Below are 27,327 nucleotides of genomic sequence, written 5' to 3'. Positions count from 1 at the left end.
ATGGATCAGCAGCAGTACTGCCTCAAATGGAGCAACTACTCGTCGAACCTGGCGGCGGCCTTCTCCAACCTGTTCGACTCCGCCATACTCACCGATGTCACGCTGGTCTGTGGAGGTAAGTGTCGATCCTTCTTTCACCGCCGGCGGGTATGGGAAAACCCTTCTCGAGAGAGAGTGTCACTCCGATTCGGAGATGCCGTTCGTCGGACCGAACCGGTGGAGGTGGACTCGAAAACGGATTTAGTCCAGCGAGTTCGCGGAGTCCGATTTTGTACGCCGCTGGAAATTATCGCAATCCTCTCGCCGCCCTGCCTGACGTGACGAGAGGCTGACGTGCGTAAGCGAGTGCGGGCGAAAAAAAAAAACGAAAAGCAAATAAAAATCACCCGGTCACCCGCGGCCAGGGACAGACCATGGACAAAGGCCCAAGTGCCACACACACAGGAAATGTGAAACGGATTTTCGAAGGATTAGACATTTATTTTAAAATTTCATTCCGCTCCGTGGGTCCGATCGGCCGCGCCGCGCCACGAGGACTGCTGTGCGGTGCCGATCGATGAGACGGGGACGCGCGGTTCGCGATTTATTTTAACCCCTTTTTTTCTGCTTCACTCTCTCGCGCCATCAGAGGATGTGGATCGGATGTCCTGGTTGTGGAGGCCGCCGAGTTGCGATGTCCCGCGCCCGGCGCTCCATAACCGGCTTCCGGTTCAACGACGGCGCTTCGCACCGTTGCCAGTGCGCCACATGATTGAAGCATGTTCCTAACCTTTCACGTGCGCCGAACCTGGCCGGATGAAAGCGGAATCCCTTTTCCTTGTGGGTTGGTTGTCGCGATTTTTATATCTTTCGACGTCGCGGGTCGGTTTTATCGTGGCACCCCAAACGGCGGACACTTGCCGTGCCGTTTGTTGGCGGGTCCTTTTGACCGGTGTTGTCACATTGTAAACAATGAAGGAGGAGCAGCGCTTCATCTCGATGGCCGACCAAAGGTGTGAGCATACAACAGACAGCAAACACAGTTGCTTTTCATCAATTGTAATTTAATTTTTACTTTAAACCCAGTTCACACCTTGCGATTGTTTCCGAGCTGTAATTAGTAATTCTTCTAATTTATTCTGCCTTTTTGTTTGTTTATGTTATGTTTTATTAATGACGCTGCTCATTTTATTATTTTATCACTGTTTGACTTTCTGTTTGCTAGTTCGCCTCGTTTCGAGTTGTGTTTGTTTGTTGAAATGATTTCATTTGTTCATGTTTTGTATTTGATATGAGTTTTCTACTTTTGTCTTTCGATACCATTTCATTTTGTCTACTGCTTCAATATCTTGTTATTTTGGTTACTTTCTCACGTTCATCATTTTACTTTCTTTGTATCTGTCCAACTTGTTTGCTTTGTTGTTCTAATTTGTTTATCTTATGTCTTGTATCCATTTATCAATGTTTTATTACTTTACTTGGTGCGCTGAGGGACACAACCTGATGGCTTCGACCATTTTGGACAGGCTTCCTCCATTTTCGGCGTGGATCAAATGGAAATATTTAGAGTCGCCCGATCCGTCTCCTGCGACTGGACAAGACTCCAAAAAAGGGGATTGGTGTGCGTGTGTGTACGCGGTCAGAAAGGATGCTTGTTTCCGGAGCAGTGTCAGGGGCAGACACGGCGCGAGGGCACGTGGACAGCTCGCGGGGCTTGTGTCACAAACGCGGAAATTAATTTTTCTCGCGACGCACACGCGCGCGGACTCCACCGAAAACAATGGGAAACAAAAGAAGTGGGTTGTGTGTGGCGATGATGGTTGATTTTCGCTGCCACACGCGCCCTCGTGTGTGTTGTGGCCAGGTCAGTTTGTTTGCGTTGTCGTTAAATGTCGTTTCGAAAACAGAGAGAACGAAAAATGGACAGCATGGCTGTTTGAGACCCGAGGCGCTCGGGTTCGACGATGGGGTACGGTCCACCCGGTGGTCGGTGGTTTCCGGTTTCCGGTCTCCGTGGCCTCCCGGCCGGTGGAAAGCGAAAGGCTCTCGCTCTGCATATGGCACGCACCGCTGCGGGAGAAATTTTCTTCACTGTTCAGTTGATGGATGTTCTTTTTTTTGTCCCAGCTCCGGTCTTACGTACTTTGCTTTTAACGCACTCCCGGGCACTCCCGGGCACTGCCCCGCGTAGCCCGCTTGCCCCGTGTTCTACATTACCGGTTTCCGTGTTCCGTCTTCCCACTCGCTGAATCGCGGAACCCAACAACACCTTCGTCGCGTGGCACGGGAAATTGAGTGGAACTTTCGACCGAAAGGACACTCTGGCTGGCAGGCAGGCAGTCAGGATGTGATGATGGTTGGGCCAGTTGAAAAAAAAAACAAATAGCGACCAAAGCATCCTCGCGGCCAATCCGCGACTCGCTGCTGTGCCCGGTGGCGCGCTTATTTTTGTTTACGCCTCCCCGAATCGAGTCCGTTCGTCCGGCCGTTCGTCCGGCCGTTCGTCCGGCCGGCGCCGTGTCCGGCTTAGGGCAGCAAAATTGAGCCGGTGGATTAAAATTTAATAATGTTTGGTCGGCGGCGTTAGCCGTCACCCTACGCAACCAGTCGCCCGCCGGACGCGGAGGCAAATTCTCGGTAGTGCGTTGTGGTGCGGTGTATGGCGCCCATCAGCGGGGCTCGCGTTGTCTGCCACAATATCACTGGTAGGTCGTAGTTTTTTTTTTTCGTGAAAACTCCACACTTTCAGGACGCGCACAGAGTACAACACACACAATAGCCGTGCCGTGGCCGCGCTCGTTTTGGGCCAGAATTTATTATAAGTTTTATTGCAATGGTTTGTTGTTTGGATTTCGGGGAATCGGCGAGCTGTGGCTGCGCTTTCCACTTCCGGTCCGGTAGGTGAAATGGCAAATGCGGCAAGTTTCGCTAGTTAAGTGGATCATTTTATGATTGTCGAAGGAGCACCCCGCGAGCTTATCATCCGGCTGTGGTGTCCTATATTTGTGTGTCCTTGAAGCGGGGTGCCGTTTGAGTGGCCATTCGTGCAATCGTTTGCAATCGGGCACGCGATTTACAGTGAAACCCTGAAAAGTATGTGTCACACCTCGGAAGCTAATTAGCTGAAGCTGCATTTTTACACGGCCAGTGTCCTGAAAACATGAGATGGACAGGCTCATGTTTTTAGTGGTGCTAACAGGGAGTTTTTTTTATGTATATTTTTCTTTAAATGTATAGCAAAAATTGTAATAAATAGGTTAATTCAACTAACATTATAATACGAACTGCCTAAGTTCAGTAAGGTCCAATTTCTGCAGTTCAGAGATTCAGACACTTTACTATTGTGATATTCAACGTCTCTACCGAAGGGAAATCTTAGCTAGGGCTGTCACGGACGCCATGTGGTTCGAATCACTGAATACTAACTTTGCCTTACTACCTTTGGGGTTACTATAAAATTCGACCAGGATGTGACTGTCTGTCTTTTATATAGGGAGTTCCTGCCTTATTTCCGATATACAATGTTATGTATGGCAGTTTGTAGTCTCCTGATCAACATTCTCGTGGATTCACTGACAGATCATCGCAGATCTATTAAAACCACCATATACGAAACATACAAACAAAACATACATGGTATGACAAACGATTACAATACACGATTTGAGGCGTTTTTAATAATACATTTTGAATGAAAGTTATCGAACTGTTAGTGATAAATTTTCTTTCGAATGTCGATAGGAATTGAGCTCCGAGGAATTGTTTGTTGAAAATGTTTTTAAATTATCACTTAACTATTTTTTAACAATTTTTTGATCGGTGTTTTAATTGTTTTTATTAAACTACCTATTTGCGTACATAACTTTGAATGTTTGCAGAGAGCTTGGCCTAACTGTTTTTAGCCTAATTTTGGTTGTTGTTTGTTTCACTCACTCGTCGTGTAACTTTATTGATCGCTCGCCAAACTACTTTCCGCTCCGGTGATTCATTTCCACTCCGAAGGAGTGAAAGTGATGCCCGAAACATTGGCTAATGATCTATCTAAATGCCAAAAGGCGTCCCCGGAAAAGTGCTGCCGCTGCTCCTGCAGCTGAAGCCAGCTCCGGCTGGCCAGCCCTTCCCCGGCCCCGTCCTCCGACGCAATCTCCGCCCGCCACAACTCGCGCAGCCCCAAAATAATGCGTAGCCTCGTGGTGAAGCGTGGGCTATTTTGCGCCCGAAAGGACACCTCGCAACCCGCCGAGGGACCCTCCGTCCCGCAAAAAGGGCTCTCGGTGGACGAGGATACGCATCTCGTGCCTATCTCGCTCGCGCGCCATGGTGATGCAAGTGGGGTTGGGTTGGCGTTTGAAAATTTGAAATCCCGCAACACGGGGGGAGGGCCAGGGCAGGGCGATTGGTGCCGCGAGGGGTACATAATGAATCCTGCCGCTTGCCCGATGGCGCGCGGGCGTCGTCTAAAGGGACAGCGCAGTAGAGCAGTAGTGCAAAGGGCCGCGAGCGGAAATGATAAAAACCGACACGATTTTGAAACACGAGAAAGTTTTCTCGTCCGCGTCCCCTGCCGCCCACGCGCCACCCGCGCGCCAAGGGGGGTGTGAAAATGTTGCCCTCCCCGAAACGGGGGCCCAAGCACTTATTGGCCGTTGTTCTCCCCCGGTGGTGGTGGTGAATTATCCTGCTGTTGCTCTGCGCCCCCGGTCGCCATCGTGATCGGATGAAGGAATGGCACAGCGTTCCATCCCACATACCGTGTGTGTGTGTGTGCTGCGGATGGATGGCCCGGGAGTAGTGCCGTGCTCTGATAGCGAAGCAGTCGTTGTCTGCGTCGATCTCGATGCGTATCATCGCAGTTCGCGTAACGCATTACGCGCCGGCCGCAGGGATGCGTGTGACGAAGGCTGACTGTGTGGACCCCATCATCGCCACCGAGTCACCGAGCGAACTCTTCTCCGTAATTATTTTCTTCAACTTCACCCATTTTCAGCTCGCTCGCGATGCGCACAACCGGCGGGGGGGAAGCGGCGAGGACGGGAAAGGATTACCCGGGCCGACCGAACGTTCCGCCCGACGAGATGAGCGAAAGGGCGGAACAACAACAAACAATTTCTCTCGGGTGTCGGAGTTGGAGCAAGAGCCTGCCCCCCCCGGCGCTTTCTATCATCCCCGGCCTAGGCTCGTGGCCCGTTCTGTGACACGTTTTCATCACGTCCGTGTCGTCGTCCCGCGTCACCCGCGCGATGGGTGGCAATATTGAAATTTTCTCGCACAGAAACGCGTTTTCACTTAACGCGCACGATGGCGCCGGGGACGATACATGACAACACTATCCTTTCGTCCTTGCTGTTGCTTTTTTTTTTTGTGGCCGTGTGGCCACTTTTTTCATCCTTTGTCGATGGGTCGCGCAAGCGACGTTAGGGTTCGTCGCTTATTCCATCACTCACTAAGCTTGACAAAGAAGAAGGAATGTCCTCCGCACCCAGGAGTCGTTAAGGTTGGGGTCCTTTTGGTGATAGTTTTCTGGGGTACGCGTTGGGGTCCTTTTCGTTGCCAATTTCTTCGTCAATCCGCTGACTTTCTGATATGATTCTTCAATTGCAGTTCAATGAAGCAAAGTGAGAAGGAAACTGACGATTGGTTAATGAAAAATAAAACAAAAGTCCGTTCCAATGCATCGTGCAGGGTTGGGTTGAAACAACGGCCACCTCACGCGTCGCAAGATGCGTATCGCTGTTGTGAAGGACGTTTCGGATGGAAAACAAAGAAGCAAAACATGAACACGCGGAAGCCCATTTCTGCCGAGCGCCGACCCTGTGTGTCTCCCTGGGATACATCAATTTCCTCGGCACCACCGTGCCTGCCCCCCGCCATCCGATGCCTCTGTCTCGTCACCGGGGCCGAATTTCGGAACGAAGCGAATGAAAATGTCAGCAAAATTCACATCGCGCCGAGAGTCCTTGTTTGCGCGGCGCAAGCGATAGGGCGGTAGTGAATTGGAGATGGAATGTGCCATCCGAGGAGAGGACGGGCTCTCGATGTGCGAGCCGCCCCCCTTGGGTTTCGATGAAGAGCACAGGAAACCCATTTTGTGGGCCGATGCCGAAAGGATGCCACCACCGAGAGGAGCCGATTGTTGGCGTAGGCGAACGATATTCAAACGGCGTCTGCCGCTCGAACAAGTTGACAATTCGGGGCCGGGACCCCTGGTGTGGGATTGGCTGGGACCGGTAGCCTTGCCAGCAGAGCGGCGCAGCATACCGAGCAACCGTCTCTCGGCAGCCATCACAAGCTCTCTGGTGGTCCCCACCGCGGGAGGGAGGCCCTTTGCTCCGGGGCCGGTGCCGAACAAGCGAAACTATGGTCGGCTCGGAGGCCGCCGTTACGTGCGTCAAACTACAGGGTCGGCCGGGCGCAATGTGATATTTGCTTTGATGTGGAAATTTATCTAATATCATTTTCCCGAGACGCTCGCTGCAAGGCACAATACTTCTGTGTGTGTGCGCGCGCCTTATTTACCGCCCCGGAGCGCGTGTTCCTCTAAGCCGCAGCCTGTTTTCGGCATGCCGGTGAAAGGAAAAACTGGGCCATATTTCCCTCGACAGCGAACAGCTCCCAGAATGGTGACGATCGGTGGTGACCGAGCGACCTCGTTGAGTTGCGCCTTTGTTTTAGATTGAAACTAAGCCCACCGGTCGGCCAGGGATGTCCTTTCGAAGATGAGTAAATTGAGTGACCGGCTAGCGATCGATGGAGTGTACCGGAAACAGTCATTGCACTCACCGATAACAGCGCTTTATCCGCCATTGCCACGGGGAGCGTACAGAGCGTGTGCAGGGGTCACGTTTAATCCTTCAATTTTAGTTGCACACCGCCCGGCCAACCGACCGATCGACCGAATCCCGATGGAGGCGCCTGGTTGCTTGGTGGAAGCGATTTTCTTTCCGGTTCGAAGTATTTTTCAATTTCCATTAGTTCCGGTTCCGGGCACCCTCCGTTGCTGCACGGCAACGTAAGTTCTGCGTTTAATTTTGTCAAAATACGCGTCCTCTACAAAATCAATACGCCGGCCGCGGCACGCATACGATATTTGCTACGCCGGAAGTAGAACGCTGGGCCGCTGGGAAGTTTCCTCGGCCACCACCGAGCACATACCGGGTGGGTTTAATTTGCCAAATTGAATTGGCAAGTTTTTCCGGTCCTCATTCCCGCGCGCGCGGGACGAGTGGGTTTCATCCCGGCGGCGGAAGGTATCCATCTTTTTGGGCCACGAGCGCTACGCTCCCGTGTGTGTGTGTGTGTTGGGTATAATTTTCTAATTTTTACTCTAAATTCACCTCCGAATGGTGGCCGCACGGCGCACCATTGCCGTCCCCCTTGCGCCCACCCGGATGCCTTGGTGGGCAATCATCATCATCAGAAGGCGCCACGGTGTACCATCGGCATCAGTCGTGCCCGGAATGCCCGAGGAGCGCGCGAGAACCTCAAAGGCGCGCAGTGTAGTTGTCATCACTCTGCCGCGCCGTGCATGCGTCACTTTTTTGCCCCCCTTCACCGATCCGCCCGTTCCACTAGATGGGAAGGCGGAACTTTTCTAAATGATAAACTTTGCGCCGGTGCCTTCCGGACCGGGTTGGCTGGCTGACGGCGGGCAGGAGGCTGTCCAATAAATGTCAGGCGATTCTACGGGCGCACCCGCGCACCGTCTTCTTCGCCTGCTTCCCCTCCTTAAATGTGTGTCCTCCGTTCCGCGTACCCTCACTCCGAAGGGCGGATCCGAAGCCGTGTGGGACGAGAGTTACTTTCGATTAGGCTCTCGGCAAATATCTCGTCCCGGAACTAGGAATCGACGGATCGCGGGCGAGCGGTTGGGCGGTGGAAAACAAGTGTTTTGGGTCGGTCGGTCTGTTTTTTTTTTCGGTTGGTTCTGTCGGTTGCTGGCGGTTCTTCATCTTCTTCCGCTCTCGCGTCCCTGATTGAAGGCTTCGTGCTGGTGCCCTGGCGATGGATCTGGTCGCCGCCACCGCCGAAAGTTTCCCATCCTATTTTAGACTTCATCAGACTTCAAACGCACGCACGGAAACGGTTATGGGCGCCACCGTGTGCGCCCGGGAAATCCCGTGGCTTTTCGGTTTCGGCGGCCGGCCGGCCGGGAAATGAGGTGGAAAAGCGCGCGCGTCACGCTTTCTTCCCGGCCCTGAGCCCGGTTCGGGTTCGTGGTTCAATTTTCGCTGACTGTGAAACGGAAAAGCCACTCGTGCGCCTTTTGCTTTCCCTCCTTTTCCGCGCTTCATCCGCGGCAGGGCTGGGCAACAGCGGCGAGCAGGGGAATGTTTCATTTCGTTCCGGGGCGTTTCCTTTCCGGCAGGCCCCCACCGGGGGGCACACGGCGCAGGAAATAAATTAGTTAAGTTTTTCCCTCACCCGGGTAAGCGCTATTTTCCCGCGCGTCATCCGGCGGGACAAACGGCACGGCACGGTAGTGATGTAGTGCAGTAGTGGTGTCCCGGTGTTGTTGGCCAAACTTTACATTTTGTTTGATGAGCTCCCGGCCAATTCCAGCTGTTCTGGCGGCGCAGCTGAGCTTCTCGGGGGGGAGCCATTCTCCTTTCGTCCGCTTTCTCAACCGCGATTCCACGTTGAGTTCGGTGCGATTTTCCACCCCCCGCCACGTCATATGAATAATGAATGGGGAACCAACAGAACGGGTTAATGAAATAACGGAACGATGATGAGAAAGTGCGGTTCGTCTTTTGGCCACCATCTCTTTTGGCAGGACATCAGCGGCAGCGCGATGACAAGCTGTCTGATGGACATGAAAACGGGGTGGCGACGGGTGGTGATAAGTGCCAACGGTGCCCGACTGCATTATGGGCTATTGGGGCACATTTTTAAAATTAAATGTAAACACCGGCCACACGGCCACGTAATTGAATCTCTCGCCATGCACGCGCCAGCCCTTTCAAAGCCAATGTCTGGTGGTTGCGTGTGAACCTTTTTGTTAACTTCTTTTTAGTAAAGAATCTGTCAGAATCCTGGAGCTTGAAGCAAAACCAGTTTGGTCGATTGGTGGGATCGGAAGACTTCGATCTACTATGAGCTAGACAAACCTCGCCAAAGGTCGTTGATAAAGAGCGTAACCAACAGCAAAGTGATTATTCGTAAAGATTCGCTGGAACAAGGATTGAAAATGTTATTCTAATTAATTTACCTCCTTTTTAGCTCTACAAAGGTCGAAACATTGAATGTTTTTGGCATACCTCTTGAGCCGATAAATTAGACATCAACGGATCGAACCGACGGCTCCCCGGCGGGAGTATGGGCGGACCGAATGGCCGCAGCTCACGCAGCATCATCCAGCCTCCGTCTCCGGCTGGAGCTGGAAAGAGGGAATTAATCCTTTTGGGCCCTTCAGTCCAAACTCCATCCTTTGCGCTGAAAACTATGCTCCTCGCATCCGATCGATTGCGCCCCTTTTTTTTCGTTCGGCGATAATCACGACATCGTACCGAAGGCGAGAGGCACTGGGCACTCGATTGGATGAGTTCACTCACGTGTTCTGCCGGTTCTATCTGCAGCCCCTGCTACCTGCAGACCTCTGCATTGCCGCTAGCGCCGCCCGCACAGAGAGCAATGCCTCAAATCGTCAAGCCGTCCAACTTTTGCGCAGAGCACCGCCCTGTCATTCGGAAGAAATCGCGCCCGGTAAGGCGGCGGCCTGCGTCGCGCGGTGGAGGATGTGGCAAAAAGGATGTTTTGAAACTACTTTCCCTGACGGGGCACCACCGACTTCAAGAGGATCCTCCGCGGCCGCGCCCGCTCTCCGTCGGCTGTGCTGTCTTTGGCAGAATGTTGCAATTTAGGCCGACGAGCGAGAACGATAAGCTCGGTCGCCGGGAATGGGAAAGGATGTACCTCATTTCCAGCGGAATGTGTTTTTCGGTTCCACCCGATTCGACAACGTTTGTGATTTGGGCCCCCGCCGCCATCCTCCGGTTTGCTCTCCTGGTGCTGGGGCGCCCACCGAACCGAGTTTGCGTTGTTTAGATTGGTGTTTGCGGAGAGCCTTATCTTGCTTCGCGTGGCTTCTTCATTTCTATTGGTTTTTTTGCGTTGTTGCTGCTGCTGCTGCTGTTTCGGTGCGTGTAGTGAATGAGATTTATTTATTTTTTGCTCCCTCTCTCTCTCTCTCTGTCACTCGGTTTCCTTCCGGTTTTTGCGTTGAAGACAAACTCGGAGGCAGGTTCATCATCAGGACGCGCTGGCACTGCCTGGCGGTGGCCTCAGTACGATGAAAGTGTATGTCCTTTTTTTTGCGTGATGGGGCAGATGAGTGAAAAATAAATAAATGAAACGGCGCAGCAGCAAAAAATGGGAAAATTCCGGCCACCACACACAGACACACACAGGACCGTTGGACTGTCCGCATCGGCTCCCGGGTTTGACTCGCTGTGCCAATGTTTGGAAAATGAAATCCTGATAACGCCGCCGCCGCCGTGTTCGCCGCGGCCAGAGGCTGCTCACTGCCAGCCGCAGGTCGTTAGTGGAGGGCGCAGTGGGTCCTCTTGGCCAGCCCGGCGGCGGCGGCGACGGTCGGTGAAATGAGATCCTTCGCCTCGGACCAAACTCCAGCACACGATGAGCGATGGCGATGGAGGCGCAAACACGCAAAAAAACAACCAATGGCAACTTACGACACACGGAAGAGGCGCCTGGTCATCGGCATGGTCACCGCACCGCTTCTCGCACAGCGAAAAAAAAAGATAAATTCTGCGGAGCAAATTCTTCATGTTTTGGACGTTTTTTGGTTCCCTTCATCGTCGGTCGCACGCGCTGGACGTTCCGTAAGAGTCCGTCTTCCTTCCAGCGCTTCCGCTGCGCGTATATGTCAAACGATCCTTTCCAGCCACCAACACCCCCCTGTTCCGAAGCGAATCGGTTCGCCCGTGTTCCGTACGCGGCGGAATCGAATTTTGTGTCGGTCGTTTTTTACTTCGGCCGTTCGGGCAAAAAACCTCCCTTACGCCGAAAATTATGGAGGCGACTACTGTCGTGTTACCGCGTTCGCGACGGATGTGCTTTTCGGATGCGGCGTCCATCAAAACATTGTCCCAACCACCCAACCCGATTGCGCGGGGGGTTTTTAAAAATTTGCGCTACCGATCGATCGATGCCGAAGCGCAAAACAAAGCAAAAAAAAAGTTGCCTGAGCCCAAAATTGGCCAGGGGTGTGTGTACCGGGTTGGAATTGATATTTCGGACAAAGGATCCCACGGGCGGGCGGGGCGCGGCGTGGCGCAACCAGCATCATCCAGGAAGGACACGCGCGAGGACGCAGTTCCGCGGGCTTCCTGGCGAAGGAATCGATTCCAATCCCCCCACAGCGGCGTCCCACGCGAGTGTGTATTGTGCTTGCCTGTTTCAGCAGGGAGCGCCAGGATTTCGGCTCGAAGCGCTCGCTAAATGAACGTTGTGTGTCGCTGCCGGCAGCGGTATCGGATGATGGAATCGAATCCCCGACAATACCTTCGCGGACGATGTTTGACTTTCCAATTGACAGTGATACGCAGTGTCCGGGTCCGGGGCGACCGTCGTTGATCCTTCTTTGCCCGCTCTGCTCCAAACATTTGCGCACATTGATTGGTCACAAGTTTGGGATTTTCTGTTTTTTTTCCCCTTTCTCGTCCCGTTCGTTGCTGCGCAAGGACATTTTGAAGTAGACAATTCTTTCGGGGGCCACGGCATGGCTGAGGAAGTGGCTGGCTGTTAATGAGTGAGGCGGGAACTCGAAAGGAAATTCTAGTCGACGGGTTCTCCTGCTTCTGCTGGCTTGGTCGCCGTTTGATTAGAGATTTATTCCGGGGCAACGCGTTCGCTTTAATTAAACAACGGCAAATTGTTCGCCGGGTTTCCTGTATTTTCTGCTGCTGTGCGTTGGCATCATACTAAAAGAGGTTTTTTTTTCTCATTCTCTTTCTCATTTTAGGTAAGAATCGGCTCTGCGAAACTACGCATCACAGTTGGTGAGATGAAATTGGACAGTCTGCTTAAGCGATAATGGCGGCCTGCAAACTAGTGTCACCATTCGCCAACTCGCCATTAAACTTTCTTTTTCGACAGTCGTTCTCTTTATTACAGCTCCTCATTCTGGTCCATTTTATAATTATTTCCATGAGGTAGGACTTTTCTACTATCGAATCGTCACTTGTCAAGCTTGCCGATTTAGGAGATTCGGGCTAGCAGCCTCTACTGGCCATTCTACAGTCTGAAGAAACTATTTGGCTCACATCTCGTGTCGAGAAGATTTCGAGAGGAAGATGCTCAGATTGATACTTGACCCCGTATGTGTGGAGGGGCAATGGAGAACCCGCTACAATAGCGAGTTGTACGCTCTGTACGACGATCTTACTGTCGCGTAGCATGTAGGCCTCGCCAGACTCCGGTGGGTTGGTCATGCCATGACCTTCTGTACTGCAGGTCAGGATCGCCTGGCGGTTGTAGTAGCCGGATAAGAAAACGAAGCTTTTTTACTGATAACCGATCACCTATCACTACGAGAAGTCACAAGGCTGTGGGTTAGTTTTAAGTCAAGAGAATCGCACCGGCAAAGCAATAGTTTGTGCTGCCGTCCCCTATCTACCGATCAAGGCTGTGTCACCCTTTATCGCTGTGTACTTGTTGCTCTCCAAAAACACACACACACACGCTGGAAATGGTGGCATTATTGATGACTGGCCTGTACCGGGGCTCCCATTGATCGATTATTGATTGTTATGGGATTAACCAGAAGGTGGCGGGGAGTCACTCTTATCGGATCGTGTTGACGAGTGAATTATCGTTTATATTCATTCACCACCACCACCACGGTGGGGTGGCGCTCAATCCATGACGCACTTCCTGAGTTCCTCAACCACTTGTCGTCGTCGTCGTCACCGACTATGAAATTCCGTCACAACTTTCTTCGGCTGCGGCGGGGATAACTTTATACGACCCCGCCGAGAGAATGGCCGCCCATTTCCACTCCCGGCGGTAACGATTGGATTCGCCAACGACGTGTGGCTCCCTCGTCGACGCACGCACGTACTTTCACGTACATGTGAACCTTTCCGCGCGCGTCCTGCCGGGTGCGTGGTATCGGAATGTTGACGGCGACCGGCGACAGGGATAAGACGACACCACACCATCACCAGCGCGTCAACGCCGATTCAATAAAGCCGTCTTCATTATTCCAAACAAACACGCATAAAAATTCTTCAACTTCCCGGACCTGCTCAAGACGGTAATAAAAAGCGGGCCCCGGAAGACCGTCTGCCCAGGCGCGCGGGCGCATGTATTACGTAGCCCCGGAGGAAGCGCGAAAAGTTTGTGTGTGTGTGTGTGTTTGGGGGTGTAAGGAGCGGCCGGAATTTCTCGCCCTCGGAAAGGAAATCCACCGCGCGGCATTTTCTCCCTTTTTCACGTCCTAATGTGCGGCCGCCGTCTGGCTGGCTGCGTTCCTTTTGTGGGGGCCTTCTTCGGCTCGACTTTTATAGCCCGTTTGTGGGGCGACCTCCCCGAAACAAAATCCGATATCCTGTCGTCTCCGTCGGGCCCGGGGGGTCGGGGCGTACAAATAAAGAAAACATAAAATGTGAATAAAACGATACATTTCGGCACTCTCTGGTGGCAGCAGCGTCGAGTACGGCACGCGCTTTGCGTAAAACCGTCCTTAGGGCAGCCCGGGAGCGTGTGTGTGTGTCTGGTCGTGTGCTGGCCACACTTTCTTCCCACCAACAATGAAGCGTCGGTTGGCTCTCCGTTCGTCGAAAGTCCTTCCGCTCCATCGATGGCTTTCGCGCGCTGGCATTAAGTGAAGATATTTATAAACATATGTTCTTCGGGGGGCACCACCACACTTCCTCGAAGTATTCGTTATTGTTTACGCTCTCTCTCTCTCTCTCTCGCGCGCGCTGGGGTCGGATCGATTTCGATACACCGGAACCGGCACCGTGTAAAGGTGTGTCTTGGTAGTATTTGGCTGCGCGTCGCATTGTCGAGCACCTTCCGGAAACCCAAACAAAACGTTGTGAAAATGGCTCAAGCTGGCTTCCAGTGTGTCTGGGGGTCATCCGCGGGGACTCCTTAAACACCCCGTTCGCCCCCGTCTTATTGATGATGGTTATCTTGAGGCGTGAAATCAATGAACTGTCGGAACACACACACGCACACCTTCGCCGGTTTGACCCCGAAGGCATTGGATTCTTCAAAGGAGTCGGTTTCGCCGGTTACCAACATCCTTACAACCTTTTTTGGCCCTCGGGGTATGTGTCCGGGTGCCCCCGCACCCGCCCGTGTGTGTGTGTGTGTGTGTGGTTCGTGGGAATATTAAAGAGCAGAACCAACGATGGTTTGATAATGACACAACAACATCTGGGCTGCGGAGGCAGGCGCGCGTTATTGGTTCCGTGGCTCCCGCCCGACCGCTTTAATACGGCTTTAATGGGATGCATATCTGATGGCGGTCGCCTCCTTTTAAAGCTGCCCAATTTCGTGAGTGAGGACTTTGCTGGCGGTGCTTCTTCTGCTTCGTAAACAAAACCGCCGCGTCCTTTTGTCGGACGGCTCGGTGATGGATGGCTGGATACTGGATCGAGAGTATAATCGAGATCCTTTCCGTTTCGTCCCGCGACTTTTCCACGGTTTCCACTGTTAGCTATTTTTCCTGCTAACCACATTTCGTCCACAACGCCAGAGTGCCGTCTGGCAGCTCGCGGTCCCTGCGCGAGACGCTATTGATTAAAAAAAGTGAAGGGTTTCCGCCAATGAGCGCGGCCACGGCTTCCAGGGGCCACACCGAACCGGAACCGCAATTTCGGGGCGAATCGAGTATTTTATCCCGCTTCCCGGCCCCAATTTTGACAAGATAATGCATCGAACGCTCGGTGTCGGTACATGGCCTCGAGCCTTTCTGGCCGGGTTTCTGTTTGATTTTCCCTTTTTTATGTTTCGTTTTAGCAGCGACCGCATTGATTCAGTACCGCACCGAGATCTGGTTTGCACGCACCGTTCGCGCGTTATTACTTCGCCCGGCCGGTGAGGGAACGAACGGAAAAAGGGAACACAGGATGGGCCCAATCTTTTCGGTGCAAAAGTTGGCTGGCTGGCTGGAGCTGAGCGTTCGCCACCGCCACCATCTATGCAGATCGTGAAGAGCCATCCCATGGCCCGCCAGCCAGCCATGGGGCGAAGCGCTAACGCTCCGGAGGATGCCGTCGATCGGCTTCGAGTGCCGACGGCGGAGCGAAAAAATCATATCTCAACCTACCGATCCAACTATGCTTTGTTACCGTGGCGCGCAAGGATGCGTGTGCCCGTGGCCATGCCATGTGGAGCTATCTGTTCGATTTCGGCTCAGTTCCGGCCGCCAGTTTGCCGGCGGCAGGGTCGCCTCCGTCTGGCGACCGCCGTCGCCGCCGCCGTCAGTGTGTTCGCTTGATATTTATTTCGATTTATATTCATTTTCCATTTTCATGGAAATGTATGTATTCCGAATTTATTTGCCCGACCGTATCTCTCTCTGTCGCGCGCGCGCTCGGACGAGCCGGGAACGCACTCCATTCCAATACGCGCCCGCGTGTGTGTTGCTATCAGCTATTGTTATCCTTTTTTGAGGCCCCATTTTTTCCCTGCCTTCTCTCTCTCCGTATTATTGGCCCCATCATCATGAATCGATGTTGGAGGGAATCCTGGTTTGCTAGCCGCGTTGCTACCGGCGCTTCTTTCGTTATGAAAAAATGCGTGAATGGCTGCAGGAGTGGGAAATGCTACGACGTACGGCGTATGGAAAGGATTGAATAGGAAAGGAGGTTCATCCCTTCCGAGACTGCCGCTTCAGGACAGTCATGCATCAGTGCCGGAACATCGGAACACCGCGGCCCTGGGGGGGAGGCGTGTGTTTTTTCAACTGCACCAACTGCCTACTGCCTTCTGCGACTGCGATGCGCTTGATTTGATTTCGGATTCCTCCACCATGCTGTTATGCTTCCCCCGTGTCGGCACGGAACGCTGTCTCCGGCGGATCGATCGCCCGGCTGTGGTGCACACTTTGCTTGATTTGGTTTCACTTTCCTTTCGATGCGGGTCTTTCCGTGTTCCGCGTGACGCATTACTCGACTTTGCAATCGAAACCGGTCTGCGCCGGGGACCGTCATCAGCTAAATGAATGCTCTTACGTGTCTTCGAAAACGGCATACATCAACCTGGGGTGACATTATTGAAAATGGCCAATATTGGGACGCCCATCGAGGTAATGGACGCGGCGCGCCATTCCCCGCGTAGTTGCATGATGGCCGTTTTTGTGGCAGAATGGACGTGTCCTTGCGCACCGGCTTGTGCTGCTCGCATGTCCTTTTTGCATTCGCACGCTGGAAGCCGAGAAGTGAGCAAATTGAAATTGATGACTATTTGTAAAATGCTAATTTCATGTATATTGCCGCTATCTGTCATTCATTTGACCGGCAGCCAACAGCCTGCCTATTCCGGAGCCGGGGCCGGACGATGGACGTTCGATTTTTGCGTTTCTCACTTCGATTCCTAACACGGAGGACGTCGTGTGACGCCGAGGGGCCGTCCCGAAACCCGCCCCCCATTTTATCGCATTTCGTTTTTGCATTCGAAATCGACTTGCAACTCTTCATGCCCGGTTTGGGGGGATGGATTTTCTTTTCCGAATGGCTCCGGCCACTAAGGACCACTCATTGGCGAACATGCACAGGAGTGCGTTTCCGTGCAGTGACCAGTGCCGGAAGTCTTTCCCTCGGGTCTCCGGGATTAGAATTTATACGTTTTTTGCATCCGGTTCCCGAGACAAACTTCAAACAGCCACCAGCGAACCGAATGGGCAAATGACACTCCGTAATGGAAGACTGACTGGCCGGGCCGGAGCCGAGATGTTTAATGAATATTGATTTAAAAGCACTTTCAATCGAAACTTCAGCAGCGCTGGAGACGGACAAGTTCGGCTCCCGTGGACGCCACTGACCACGACCAGGAGCACCAGGAACAACGTCGGCCGCATAATGGCATTGCTACACCCGCGCGAGTGATAGTTCCGTTCTCCGTCGCCGTGATGTGACCACCGAGGATGGAAATTGATTTAAAAGAAGGACCGCGTCCACCGGAAGCAGCGCAGAGGATGTTCAATTTAGTCACGTCCGAGCGGGCGTCGTGTGTGACGAGGCAGACTAAGATTGGCCACCGGCCAGTTATGAGGGCGGCCTTTGTGCGGAGGAATGCTTTCACTTTCTTGCGGCAACTGACCATCGCCACCAACGGTACGGATGATGATGGATGCTGATTTGAATTTCAATTTTCGCTCGAATGATTTCGAACAGGGATTCGCGGAGAGCATATTTGGCATGTTCTGTGTTCGCCCGTGTTTGCTCTCGTTATGGTGTCCGTCATCGAGCACCGGAACCAGCAGTAGCAAAAAGTGTCCCTGGCTCGTGCATTATTGTGCGATGCGATTGCGTTTGATTGGCCGACACTAACGACGACGGCGACGACGTGCTAATGTTCCGTGGATTTGTCACACGGCCAGCGGAAGAGGAAATCGGACTCACCGCCGGACTGTGTGTGTACAGCGGGCTGTATCGGGTTGTCGGGTGTTTGCGCCGCGCTCGTTCCAGCGATTATGAAGGATTGTCCAGCTATAGTGCCCTGTTCCATCAATCCGAACAAATAGTGGGCCGCCGTTGAAGGAAATTAATCAACGCTCTTGCCGCGCCCGCGTGCCTGGTTTGAATGGCTCTTTGGGGGTTTGGGTAATAGAAGATCAATATCGTTTCATTAGTTTACGCAGATGATGGAGGGACTGAAGCGGGGTGTCACCAGTGTCATCGGAAGCCGTTCCGCTATTAGTCGCCGACGATTTCACGGGATTTCTGTTTCGATTTAGAGGTTTTATTTTGGACTTTCGCGAGCGTGTCGGGGCTCTTCAGTCCTATAGAAAGGACATGTTCTGCCTAGCCTGTTCTTATTTTGTTGGACATTTTGAAACAAAATGGCATCAACTGTTCAGTATATCGAATCATTATATGTCGATTTCGATTAAGAGTTCTTCACTTCAGTGGCTTCAAGCTTCTTGCCACAAGAATTTGTAAGTGGATTATCGTTCGATGTTTCACAATAATCTTATGTGCCTTTTTTCAGTTTTCTAATGCATCGCTTGTTGTCCTTAACAAAACGATAAATTCAGAGCGAACCAGAGGATGCTGTCCCACGGGAAGGCGATAGCCACCAGCACGCCTCTACCCGCAACGGAAGGGGTACAGTTGCTTCATTGCGCCATCATCGCGTTTGGCTAATTAAGTCGTAGCCTAGGGAGTGCTTTTGTGTTTGGTTCCATGATTTGCCTGCTTATCCATCCATCAGCTCCGCAAACATGGCCACGAATGGGTTGCCCGCCAGCCCATCCGGTTTCCGACGCGGCGGGGCACACGGTGGAGACCCACCCAGTATGTCCGCTGGGTGACTGTTTTTTTTTTTTGCTATCTGCGCCCTTTCAAACGACGGAGCTGGCGACATTTTGCGTAGTGAACTGACGTTTTTTCTGGCATTCTTTTAACTTTTAGCCAGGAAACGGCCGTACCTGAAGTTCCCCGGCGGGACGCACGACAGAAAGAGCGAACGAGACCAACCGGGGGCCAGTATTGTCGCGATCGGTCTAGCTCGACCGGGAATCGAACCCCTTCGGTGGATAAAATCCCCCCAGAAAAAATAAAAACGAATGCCCCTTTGCCAAACGACAGCGAACGCGGGAGTCCTGCTGCCAACGATTGTCCTGCCGCTAACGATTGGGCCTTTGGGGTGCGACCGTGGCCGGCACCGCGCTCTAGACTGTGCAGCATTGTTCAGGCACGGCTCACACAGTTCACGAGCTCGAGCTCAACCGGAACCAACCGGTCGCGTTCGGGGTACGCTCGCGAGCGCTAGACTTCCGCTTCCGCGCCAGCAAGTGTGGGAGTGCCAGCATGCCAGACTTCCACCCCACGGGCGGGGATTGGTGAAATACGATTTTGAGGAACACGTCCCAGCAGCGAGCCCAGCGGTGCATGAAAATTCGCCCGAAAAGGGTGGCCAGCGCGCCGGTCGGTGGGTCGCTTCCCGGTAGCGAAGGCGATCGGCAATTGGTTTTGGGTTGGCCAGTCCGGCCAGTCAGTCGTCGCGACCCCGTCGCGCCACAGAAGCCGTATGATATTTTGTGAAATATTTATCATTGTAGGTTGGTCCTGCCGCGGCACGGCGCCGAATGGCACTTGCAGAGAGGCAGGCCGTCAAAACCGGACCGACCGAACCGGCCGCCACTACTACTGATCGATGATCCTTCCACTTCTAAGTTTAAAAAAAACAAACGACGGACGAGGCAGCGATGCCGGAAACAGGTCGGAAGCGGAAGAAGGGATAAAAAATGGGCCGAGAGATTTGCGGCCCTGGCCCCCAACGGAGGCGGCCTGTTTTCCGGTGGTGGTCGGTGGGGCGATTCTTCACGTTTCGTTAGCCACTACTGGCCGCCACGGGGCGCTCGGGTCTGCGATTTGAAGCATACGTCAATCAATTTGGTCAATCAGCGGACGCGAGCGATGGTGGTCGCCATATTTTGACTACCCAGTTCTGTCCCTAACCAGATCCGGTGGTTAAATTCTATTTGGACGATAGTCGACAAAAAATAGGCCCCAAAAATGGAGGGATGAAAACTTGTACCCCGCAAAATGGCGGAAAGAAATGAAATTCCGTGTGCCAGTGTCGCGGACAGGATAGACCACCGTGGGGTTGGTTTGTGTTGCTATTGCTTCCTTAAGCACTCGTATTAGAAGCTTATGCTTCCTTTTAGGTCTTACAGAACTGACCATAAACCTAAATCATCGCCAGTAGTTATTAATGCCGCCTTCACGGACACTCGTCCCAGTGAACGACACCACGAAGCACCTCTTTAAGAAGGTCCTCGCATTTTAAATGATTTTTAAATTTGGCTTTAAAAGGAAAATTCCTATGGGTGCTCAGTAAATCCACCACCCTAACACACACACACACAAGGGCAAAGAAAATCCGGCGTTCGGATGGAGTTTCTGACGAATCCCGGCCGCCTGCCTGGCTGTTGTAATGAGAGAGTAAAAACAAAACTCATAAATCCCGTGGCGCGCGCGTGACCTTGAGGTGGAAGGCCGAGAAAGGGTGGCCCGATGTTTTCCAAACAATGACGCAACCTTTCCGCGAGGGTGGCACGCTTCTTTTTTGTCTTCCTTCACACTCGACGGCGCGGTCGCCGTACTTCCGGGAAGGAAAGGTCCTTTTTCGCCATCGTAAATGTCGTCTACCGTACGTCTGGAGCTGGCGGATTTGGAGCCGCGGAAGCTCCGAGGAACGTCGCGGGGTAGGTGGCCGAGCGCGGGAGAACACAAAAAAACCTAGACACACACACACACGCACACACGGCAGCCGCCGCCAGCCGAGAAGGAGCCATAAAGCTTGTTGAGCATAATAAAATAAAATCACCGACCGAGGCCCAGAGAGACGCCGGAGTTCGGCGGAGAGTGAGTGGCTGCGGGCCGCCGGAGCCACCCAAATGTGACGATGGCAGGATCATATCCATCTTATTTCCGTTTCACTTTCTTTTCTTTCTTTCGCTCGATTCGCGGGGGTCTCTCGGAGAAGGGATCGGAGTCTCCGATAAAAAGTAAGTCGACACAGAGGGCACGGCGGTGTCGTAAAAGCTGAACTCATCCTTCGCCGCGCCCTTTACCACCGCCCTGGCCACCAAAAGGGATTCGGTGTCTGGCGGGCGCGGGATCCGTTTCCGTTTCTTATAATTTACTTCCCGCCCCTCGGTCTCTCTCTCTCGCCCGCACATACACACACGCGCGGACGGGCGCGTATAATGAAGGGCCGCATAAATGGGCTGCGCGCCATAAAACCGGGCCACGAGGAGCATCCGGGTGGGTGTGTGTGTGTGTGGAAACATTATGTTTATTTGTGCTGGCCTCGTCCTTCCGCTTTCATCTCTTTATTTTACTTTTTTCATTCATCATCTTCGACGCGCGACCCACTGACACCGTGAACGGAGTGGAAAAGTTTTGGCAAAAGACTCCGGCACACGCCACAAACAGCGAGAGAGAGAGAGAGAGAGAGAGGTCTCGTTCCGTCGGATGCGTGTTGGGTGTTGGGTAAATTAATCAAATAATTCCTTATACTCTCCTCCGAGGGTCTAGGGTTTTCCCGAAGTCCCGCCGAGTTTGGTGGGGCGCGTCGGATGAATGAAATTAATGAGGAAAATCATGACCCGAGATGGCTTAACACACATTATCACACACACAGCCGAAAAGGACCACCGAACACACGGACACGGACGGGGATTCTCCGTGGTCAGTTATGGGGTGGCCGGACGGTCGACCGGCCGGTCAAAGGTCGCCCGCACCGGGTGCTTTTCCGGAATTTCCCATTTTTCTCGGTCCCGCGCCGCACCGAAAAGGTGTCAATCGGAGCGAAGGTACGGCGCGAAGAAACGATTGCGGTATATTTAGGCCGGGCCAAAGATGCCGGCTTCCTGAGAACGCTATCGGCGGGTGTGATAACAATAATAAAATCATTCGCGGGCGAGCGAAAAAGTTATGACTATGAAAAAAGGGGTTTTCTTTTGTGCTGTTGCTGCTGTGGGGTGTCATTCTGAGAATTTGTTTTTTTTCTTTTTGTTTACTGCCGTTTACTGCCGGCGAGTGGAAAACTCGGAAACAGAGGCCCAAAATGATGAGAGGGAGAGCAGGAAACTGACCTGCCCCTACGCGCGGCTTCGATGAGGAAGACGCGAGCAGCGATGTCCTAATTTTTGGTTAGGCTCGGCCTCCGGAAAGAAGGATACTCCAAGGCGAAGGTAAAAAGGGACCGGCTAAAGTCGACTGTGGCCACCTCGAGGATGACCTTGAAGGAGCTGGACAGTAGCGTTGGGCTTCATTTAACATTTTCCGATTGTGGCGATGACGGGGACGATGATGAGGGTTGCCGGTGGATTGATTGTTTTCGTGTCCGGCCCGGATCCGTGGAGCATGGAGTTTAAGACACGCCGGCGATTCCAAGAAGCCCCATGCCATCAATCGATCATACCGCGGAAAGCGCGTTACATCCCCTTTAAGTGCAAGAATAAATCTGTGTGTTCTGCTCAACAAAGGCCACCGAAAGTATGTCCCAATGGAGGCGATTTTTCGAAATTTTGTTGCACCTCGGATCTAATCTCGGCCCGGACGAGCGATGTTAGCGGCCGGCCCCCTTTTTAATCCTCAGAGTGTGTCTCTCAGCCCGCTCAGCGTGTGACCCACTTCAGGCAGCATAAAATGCAGCGCCCGAGTGAGTGCATGCGTGAGCTGCGTGTCATTGCGCCATCACCGCGACGAAGAGCAGGGTGCATTGGTGTCGCGTACACAAAGTGCGCGGCCCCCGAAAAAACATAATCGCCCGAATGGCCGCGTGTGTGCGTGCGCTCTTCAATGTTTAATGTTTGGTTTGGGGAAGGTGTTTTTTTTTCTCTCTTGCCCTCCTCTCGATTGCATTAGAGCGCGCCGGCCGTCGTGACACAGTTTTTCGGGTGACTCGGGCTCGGGGAGTTAGTTGCATTCGAACGCGAGGTGGCGCGAGAACGGCGGGCCGATCGTGCGCGCGCGTTCCCGACATTTGTGGCCGGGCCTGACGCAACCTAGAATCGCGTTTGATACGCGCAGCGCGGAGGTCATACAACGCGCGCACCACCATGTGCGTGCGTGCGTTTTATGTTGCATGTGCGTGACCTACTTTGGCGCGGCCACGGCGGGAGTGGCCCAACCGAAAACGTGCCCGGGTTGCCGGAAGACACTTTGCTTCACGAGACGGACGCAATGCGCTGTTTGGGGGGACCTCACTTCGTCGCCAGAGTAGTGGTCACGGGTAGCCGGCCGAAGTAACGCTTGCGGTTGGTTTCAGCTGCTTCAGTGTTTTTGCTTCTTCGCGTCCGGTCCGCGCCGCTTTAGTGCGAGCATCAGCGGAACCGCGTCAACCGCTGCTCGGGGGCGGTGGGGTTCTCGGTCGCGGGAGACTTTTTCGTGGGGCGATGCGAAGTTTATGTTTAACAAGTTGCATCAATTCGCAGGCAACCGCACAATGTAAACAGGCCCCGTCGGCAGTTTTACGCCGCGCGCACGAACTGCGGAGTAAAAACTGGAACTCGAATGATATTGAATCCTCGGCCGGATTGGGCGGCCCATTCGGGGTTGACCCACATTGACGTCCGGGCGGGCGGAAGGATGCAGTGAAGATGCATTCCGAGAAAAAGTGTTTCCATCGAGTCAACAAACAGTTCCGGGGTGTGAGCCAAATCAATGTTTTTGAAAGAATTCGGTTTCGGGAAGCGTTTGGGCGATGGTTGCTGTCAAAAGTTGGTTGTTCGCAATCGACAGGGTTGGCGGTGACTAAGGCCGCGTCGTCATGCTATCGAAATTTCGATCAAGTACTCCTAGATGTTACTCCCCTATTTCATTCCCCTTTTTGGAACTCTAAAACCGTGAGTAATTAAATAATCGCCTTCGTTAGTTTAAAATGAAACGTCCGGGGTTTTTATTTCAATTGCCGACATCGCGTGATTCTAGAGGAACCCCGCCATCAGCACCGGCCGATGCCGGCGCCAGGCTTTTAATGGGTACACATTTCGTTCGCTTCCAGCCTACTCCGAACTGTGGGAAGAAAAATATTGTGTCCAAAAAAACCCGAAACCCACAGCAGCAGCAGCAGCAGCACAGGGTGACGCATCTCGCAGCAGGCCGGGCGGCCTTCTCGCACCGAAATCTGTCAACCATATGCAGCGGCCCGAACACTTCCGGCAACGGTTTCGGCCCGTCCCCACCCGGCGTGGCGTTCGGTTCGGAGGGGGCGCCATAAATTGTGCAAATAAGTCGTGGCGTTCCGCGTTCATGTTTATCGTGCGCGCTTCTGCAAGCTGGCTGTGGGGTCTCAGGCAGAGCGCACGCCTTATTATGTTCCAATGCCGCCGCGGAACACCAACACACGGGCAAAGGAATCTTCCTGCCCCAACCGTGCCGCCCCGCTTATGATGATGATAGCCGGGGCACATGACGATGATGATGATGTCATAGGCCCTCTATCGCTGCGAAGCGCGCGCGCTCCGAAGGTTTCAAGGTCTTGCGGGAGCGAGACGGAACCGCGCGGTGTTTGGATTGGTGGTGCTGGTGCTGCCCTCCGGATTTCGGCGGTTCCCGAAACTGCCCCGGAACGGCACAAAAAATTAGGTCGGAAATCGACTGCATTCTACGCGCAACTGCGCCACAGAGCTCGAGGACAGCACGGGGGACACCGCGCAACCTTTGGCCCCAGGCACGCACCGCATCATCATCATCATCAGCAACGCAGTGCGCGTTGCGTTTCGGCCTCGTTTTTTTTTCGGGGAGATTTTTGTTTATGTGGAGCCGCGCACACACCGCACAAGGGTCTCTCTCTCTGTCTTTTTCGTGCTTGGCGTATTTATAGCGATCCGGTTGGTTGGTTGGAAGTTCTGGTCCTTCCCGGGGAAGGAGTTGGCGTTTCGGGTTTCACTTTCTTGCCCTCGGGCGCGCGCGCGCTGCTGCTGCGGCCCCTGCGAATGTTGAATGACGAGATTCTGGGAGACCATTTCTTACGCTGTTCGCCGTGGCCGCGTCCCATAATGGTATCTCACATAAACAACACCGGACATGTTTGCTGGTGCTGCTGCAGCACGGGTACGGGTGGAGCGCATCGGGCGCAATTCTCGCCATCGCAACACGCGCCTGCTTGCGGGTCAACGCTGGTGTGCGTTAGAGATTAGGCACCAAAAATAGGTCAGTCAGTCATTCGGTTGTTACGCGAGCGCTTCTGAGCGGGACATAAAACCCGAACGACCGGCAGCAGCGTGTACGCGGGAAGAACGTAGAAAAAATGCTGTTTGTATCGCGCAATGGCGATTGCGTTGCAGCTGCAATCGATTTGCTTCACCCCAATGGCGGGCAACTTGCGCAATGATTTCGGCCGCAGTTTTTTTCGGTGGCCACACAACGGTTCCCGGAAGATGTGCGACATGAAACGAAGCGGGTTTAGACATTTGGAATGGGGGACCATTTTCTGAAGAACTAATGAGTTGGTCGGACTTTTATTTTGATAAACCCCATTTTATGACATTGCCGTTTGACGCTCATCACATTGAAATGCTCGTTTCTGTTAACGGTTTGACTTCACTTTTTCGTTTCAGAAACGGTATTCAAAGCGCACAAAGTCATACTGGCGGCATGCTCGAAAAACTTTGCCGATCTGTTCGAGCGAGCGCCGGTCGGCCCGGGACAGATCATCGTCATGCTAGAGGCCACGTCCGCGGACAACATGCACGCCCTGCTCGAGTTCATGTACAAGGGCGAGGTGCACGTGTCCCAGAAGGCACTCGAGAGCTTTCTGAAGGCGGCCGAGAACTTGCAGGTAAGTGTGTGTGTGCTGACCGTCGTTGGGTGTTCCTTCCGCTAACTCTCCGCCGTGTGCCGTAGGTTAAGGGACTCACCACGGAGCACGGACGGTTTGCGAGTGCCAACGCAAACAGCAGCCAGCAGCCACAACAGTCGTCATCGTTCCACGACCCGCCGAACGATTTGCCATCGCCCGCCATCCGCCGACAGCAGCGCAACAGCCTCTCGTCCTCGCTAGAGTCGATCAATCGGGCGGTGAAGCGCGAAACGGACAGCATAGTGGGCAGTGTGGGCAGCGGAAGTAGTGGTGCGGGCGCGAACCACGGCACGGGAAGTGCGACGGATCGGTGTCCAGGCGCGTCCAGCGGTGGCGGTGGCGGCCGCAACAGCGACCGAAGCGACGGCGCTAGTGGAGGCGGCGCAGGAGAACGTGGTGGTGGCGGTGGCGGCGGAAGTACGCCTTCGTCCAACTTTTCACCATACTTGCAGCCGTCCTACCTGCAGCCGGCGTCCTACGATAGCCGGAAGCGTGCCCTTCGCAGTCCGTTCTACGAGCACCAGGAGGCGACCCGGGACAGTGTGCTGCGGGACGGGAAAGCGAGCGCCGGCAACGGCAGTCCAGTGAGTGGCAGCAAAAACTATCGCCCGTCCAGCAGCGGTTCCTCGGTAACGCCCACGGAGGCTGACACCATCCACCCGGACCGGGACTCGCCGCAGCAGTCCAAGTGAGTAGCGCTCCCGCCGGTGAAGCGGTGGTTCCGGCCATCGGGATAACGTTTAACGTGCGACGGCTGTTTCTTTTCTGCAGCCGCTACGAAAATCACAGCCCCAGCACAACCCATCATGGCCATGGCAACGGACCGGTATCGTCGAACACGATGGATCGGGATGATCGGAACGATCACAATGGATCGATCGACAAGGTGAAAAACGAATGCACGGAAGGAATGGAGGTAAGGAAACGCATGCAATGAAGAGGCATGCAACTTACGATCCCGTTTCCCGTCCTTCCGACAGGCACGGGCGGAAGACTTGCGGGTGAAAATGGAACTGCGGCCCATCCAGTCACCGCTGCGATCGTCGGCCCCGTCGACACCGACGACACCGGTCGGCTTCATGCACGTCAAAGGTGGCCTGGAGGCTTCGATACCGTCGGCCGAGATGATGGGCGTGCTGAGTGCACCGCGGGACAGTGTCACCACGGCGGACGGTTAGTCGATCGCACCGAAACGCTCGCAAGCGTCGCAGTCCCGAGGCGCCGTAGATATTGATCTGTGGATTTCACTGATTCCAGTGTTTGCTTACGTTCCAGGCAAAAAGCTGCAGTGCCCACTGTGCGATCGGCAGTACGGTTACGAGACGAATCTGCGGGCGCACATCCGCCAGCGGCATCAGGGAATTCGCGTGCCATGCCCGTACTGCAGTCGAACCTTCACCCGCAATAACACCGTCAGAAGGCACATCGCGCGGGAGCACAAGCAGCAGACGCAGTTCCTGCCGAGCCAGCTGCACAGCTAAGCGGCCAGTGACGAACCGCACCACCTGCATATAACCCGCCGCCCAGTTTCCGGGGGGAAAGAGCGCCCCTTTCTGGACCGTCGTTGTTGTTCCTATATAAGTAAGCGAACCGGAGTGTCCGTGCGGTCGAGCCATACGCGAGAAAAGCCCCCTGTTCTTTGACTTGGCCATCCAAAGATACTGTAGAGCAAGGAGTGAAGGAGAGAATCTTACGCGGCCGAAAGGTGTTACCGGCGAACCCATCCACCATCTATGGACGCCAACATATCATCAGCCAGCAACACCCTTCGAGTGCACCCTCGTCTGTGAGTGGCGCGTACGTGATCCTGGTGCAGTGGCGCAGGATTGCGGT

At 53.7% G+C, this 27,327-nt stretch overlaps 1 protein-coding gene across 1 annotated transcript; it reads left to right on the top strand.

The window, feature by feature from the left end:
- On the top strand, nucleotides 1-26,975 carry LOC128275434 (zinc finger protein chinmo). The gene is made up of 6 exons (XM_053013928.1): nucleotides 1-115; nucleotides 25,253-25,473; nucleotides 25,539-26,182; nucleotides 26,266-26,410; nucleotides 26,475-26,667; nucleotides 26,752-26,975. Exons 1-6 carry the CDS (start codon nucleotides 1-3, stop codon nucleotides 26,973-26,975), a joined length of 1,542 nt encoding a protein of 513 aa, XP_052869888.1.
- The last annotated feature ends 352 nt before the right edge of the window (nucleotides 26,976-27,327 follow it).

The sequence above is a fragment of the Anopheles cruzii genome, chromosome 3 (genome assembly GCF_943734635.1).
Source record: "Anopheles cruzii chromosome 3, idAnoCruzAS_RS32_06, whole genome shotgun sequence".
NCBI classification, from domain to species: Eukaryota; Metazoa; Arthropoda; class Insecta; order Diptera; family Culicidae; genus Anopheles; species Anopheles cruzii.
The sequence above is the reverse complement of the archived record's forward strand: the minus strand, read 5'-3'. Positions and strand labels throughout refer to the sequence as shown.